The following is a 4,732-nucleotide window of genomic DNA, read 5'->3' on the forward strand; positions in this document are numbered from 1 at the left end:
AATTTAAGGGGGTCTGAATACTTTCCGTACCCACTGTATGTACACGTATAATTGAATAAGGTTAAAATGATGTTCATTGTAAGTTCATGTATCTGAATGCTGTGAATTTTAAGTTATGTCTTATGAATTGTACATATTGAAACAAAATTCAAATTGTAAAATTATTTTTACTAATATTACTATTATTATAAAATTATATTTGAATACATTTTATGACAGTTTAATCAGTCTAATTTTAATATGAACTTTCTGTTAATCATATTGTACAATGTAATTGCATTTTACACTATTAAGTGTAAATATTAATATTAATATTTACATATTAAGTTCTGGCTCTGTCATACTGAATACTATCTTGTCAATCAATGCAATTTCAAAGCACAGTCAGGACAAGACATCTTTATGTATATAGTGCTTTATATGATACAGATTGTTTCAAAGCAGCTTCACAGTAATAAACATGAAAATGAGATAAACAATGATGCAAATTTCTTTTTCTGCAAATTTTCAATTTAAGCTGTAAAGCAGCTCTCTAAAAAAGTTCAGCTCCAGTCAGTTCAGCGTTGGTTCAGTTCTGTTCAAGTTAATCAATTATGAAACAAATTCAGGTCTGCTTTAAGCAGATCTACAGAAGGCAATGTCGTCATTTAGCTCAAATCAGTCCAATGTTTTTTAAGTTCGGTTAAAAAAAGCTATAAACTATAAAGCAGCCCTACAAAAGATGATAGTGTCATTTAAACGCCATCTAAGCAAGCAATATTATTTAACATCACTGAATCAACTTAAATACATTAATTTATACCAACAAAACTAATATTTAGGAGTTAAATTAGGTAGAAATATCTCTTTATTGTAATAATTGCAGGTTTTTCGATGTATGTCAGGCACAAGGATTTCTGCAGACCTCTTTCCCTCTTCCTCATATTATGTTCATTCTGAGGCTATATTAGTATATTATTTGTATATTAGTAGGTGTATAGCACACGGCATGTGCAGCAGTACATTTATTCTATTTTGAGTATAGGCTGGCATGACTCACCTGCCACTGTTTGTTTGAAAACCTCTGGGCTTCTGCACCAACTAACACGAGCCCTCAGCCCTGTTGCAAACATTGGCTTGCGGCGTCTGTGTGTTCATGTTTTCCCAAGCATCTGAGATCTGAAGTGCATAAATTGGCATCGTCTGAAAGATGATGAGCTTTGCTTTCTTTCTCATTTATAGATTCAGCACTGTCTTTATTAAATCTGAAATACTTTTATGAGTTGGATATTTTTTCAAGGTAACTTTTTAACTGTATTTTCCTCTCAAAAGATGATGGGAAGCTGTCCTTTGACGAGTTCAAGGCTTACTTCTCAGATGGTGTTCTGGCAGGAGATGAATTAAAGGAGCTTTTCCATGCAATTGACACTCATAACACAAAGTAAGTATTGCTGCTTTTCATTCACATACACATACTAATGACAAGGCACCATTTTGGGTTCCTCAGATCGACACCCTGATTAAACCCTTTGGAGGTCCTCAAGGTAACATTTAAAAAATGGCAGTTTTTGAACACAGAGCCCATAACAAAATGGAACTGTACTGCCGCATGTGTCCATGTTCAATACTCAGACACTAGACACAAGTACACTAGACACAATCACATAGCCAGAATCTCACTGTATTGACTCTCAGAATATACGTATGCTTGAAATCCAGCTCATTTAAGTCTGAGTCCAGGCAAAGATCTGGAGCCGGTTGCACCAGCTGTGTGAAAGTTACAACATAAAGACTAAGTTACAATTTACGCATACTAAATATTTTTTATATATACTCATTGGGTTGAATCCAAATCCTCAGTACTTGCTGTCATGGCTCTTCAGTTATTAATTAGAGTAATGGACAATTTACCTGGGAGTTCACCCAATGCCTCTGAATCAAAGAATCAATTCTTTTTGGAATCGACTCCCAGCCCTACATATCGAATAACCACAAATACTAAGGAGATTAGAACCCTAAATGGCGCCTCAAGTATCTTTTTTTTTAATAATTTTTACAATATTCTTGCCATTTTTCTTGCTGTATGATTTTGTCACAAAAAAGGCATGAATATACAGTAGCAACCATGCAAGAGAAATGCTTTTAAGCATTGCCTTCATCCAGTAGCCACTCTGTCCTGCTGTGAGTAACATCCAGTGAGGACGAGGGTGCGCTGTCTCTCAAACATGACAGAGTCCTGTCAAACTGATGCTTATCATGCTTCTGGCTTGTTAGACAAAGCCACGTCAATGGTCCATGCTGATGTGCGTGTTTGTGCGAGAGAGATAAAGAAGTTTGGTTTCTTCTGCTTTATTCTGAGATTTTTTAAATGAAATTTAAAGGTTTTAATTTGTGCAGAAATAATGCATGACATGCCAAAGGAAAAATAGTAGTTTGCATTTGTATTTGCGGGAGGTGAAATATTAAACCTACATTTAAAGGGCTCACCCAAAATGAAAATTGTAAATATTGCCCAATATTTCATAATATGTCTGTGTAGTGATTAATGCAGTCTGTGTAGCATATGTTATAGGGAGTAGATCTTCATCTTGCCTTCACCTCCTCACAGAATGATTTCATGTCACTTAAGTCATCTTGGTTTCCATAGCAGCAGCTCTCCTGACTGGTACATGCTCCCTTTATAGTAGGTGTTTGATGAGAGTGTGCTTCTGATTTTATTTTCCATTCATTGTGTGGCTGGCCAGATTTGGTTTGATGTAGTATTTCAAAGAAAAAAAAATCACTTTCCTGTGCCAACATAATGGTTGGCTCTCACCCTTAGCACAAGCATAATATTGTTTTGGGTCAAGCATCAATTATTAATTGTGATAGATAGTAATGATTAAAGTGCGAACCTGATAGCTTTCTCAGGAAAAAGTCAACAAAGTAACTATCCACTTGTTATACAATGCATTTTATCTGAAGTATGATCCCAAATCCCATGTTTGTTTGTTTTTTGAGAGCTATTAGTTATGTAAAATTAAGTATTATGCAAAATTAACCTGGTATGAAAACTCATAAAATGTCAGTATCCTTACTGAGGTCATAATTTGGCATAGTTTGTAGAACTGGCAATCAGTTGATTGTAATAATTATTTTTAATTATTTAACTATTTTGTGCAAACTTGTTACTGCATGATTTTCCACACATTACAAAAAAAGAAAGAAGGAAAATTGTCATTAAAATTGTGACGTCCAAACAGTAAAATAATTTGCGCTCTTTCTGCAGCAAGACAGGGAGACAAGTTAAAAAATTAAATAATAATAAAAATTAAATAATAATTTTCTTGAATTTTACACAAATGTAAGTGTTGACTGCATTTGTCAGGCTTGTTCATTCATCAATTCATCAACCCTGTTACCAGTATAATTATCTAACTATAAACCAACATTTGGTACCGAACTAGCTGGCTGATTATTGGCAGTTTAATTTAAGGTAAATTTACAACACTTATTATTTTATTTTATTTTAAAATATCTCTGTCTTTGATTTTGATATTTGTTTATTATTATTATTATTATTATTATATATTTTTTAATAACAAAAACCCACCAATCAAGATTTTTTTTTTTACTGTATAAAAGACACTTTTAAGTGTTTTAGGTCTTATTTTGTACTCTATTTGTGGAAAGTGGCAGCCGCATGAAGTCTTAGGATGAGGGGTCCTGCATTTACTCTCAGTATCTCAGGCACTATCATATGTGTTTGATATGCCTGAGAAAATAACTTAAGGCATGACTTCAAGCATACTGATGGATGACAGAGGTCTTTATCTAAATATATCTGTTCCACCATCACAGATCAGTTTGTCAGTTTATGGATTATCGCAATTCATTGGTCACAGACAGAGAATCCTGGAAGGAGGATTCCTTGAAAACATTTTCTCAGCAGAATTCACAAATCTTTCCTTGAAAGTGACCCAACCATTAAAATCTAATCTTTAGGTGTGAGAAGAGCTCCGGGTTTTTTATGTCCACACTGAAAAAATTTCAACCCACTAAAATTGAAAAGGCAGAAACTTAATGATAGTGATTTCATCCCATTTTAATGTCAATTTCAATCCCTGTAGCCAATAATGCTTTAACCGATTGAACATTTTTAACCACTTCATAATATGAGAGCAAACAATTATAGATTATTTATTGTCCATTACACTGAGGTCTGTCTTTCTACAGTGTAATGTCTGGAGGAACATATGAGATGAGATATGAAGATTATTGACAGTGTACAGCAGGTGCTTCTTAAGGCCTTATTGATATGTTGTCTTTGTGTTTATTGAATGCTTTACCTCCCGCTATGAGGTCTAGCTCAGTCAGTTAACAGTTCAGCCAAAACGCAAAGCCCCCTGTGACTGTTTTATCCAGCAGGTCTAACAATGGTTATTTTTTGGTGTCCTTCCATCCTTTAGAGTCTAGACAACCAACAAATGCAGTCATTGCCTCCAGGCAACTGCCAAATGCTGAGAATCTTCCACCCACGGTGCTGTCACTCTGTGAAGTTAATGGAAATTGCTGTTAAATTTGGCATATTTCTCTCAATAAAAACTCTGTTTAAAGTAAAATAAAACACAAATTTTACCTTTCAGCCAATTTGCATGTTCCCATTCATTATTACCACTACATTTTGGATCAAAGTGATTTTTTTAATGCAAAAAGTGAAATATGGATAAAAATATATTTTAAAAATTATATTAAAATATTCTATAAAAAAAAA

At 33.9% G+C, this 4,732-nt stretch overlaps 1 protein-coding gene across 1 annotated transcript in view; it reads left to right on the top strand.

Annotated features, from left to right (window-relative positions):
• Positions 1-1,311: 1,311 nt before the first annotated feature.
• The window catches only part of LOC107709251 (N-terminal EF-hand calcium-binding protein 1-like), a gene marked incomplete at its 5' end in the record, with an annotated part of 27,574 nt that continues 24,153 nt past the window's right edge, over positions 1,312-4,732 (top strand). The window contains one exon of the mRNA XM_016513689.1: positions 1,312-1,420. Coding sequence (XP_016369175.1) covers positions 1,312-1,420 — 109 coding nt within the window. The remainder of the gene's footprint in view (positions 1,421-4,732) is intronic.

The sequence above is a fragment of the Sinocyclocheilus rhinocerous genome, unplaced genomic scaffold (assembly GCF_001515625.1).
Source record: "Sinocyclocheilus rhinocerous isolate Xijiao unplaced genomic scaffold, SAMN03320098_v1.1 scaffold206, whole genome shotgun sequence".
Taxonomy (NCBI): Eukaryota; Metazoa; Chordata; class Actinopteri; order Cypriniformes; family Cyprinidae; genus Sinocyclocheilus; species Sinocyclocheilus rhinocerous.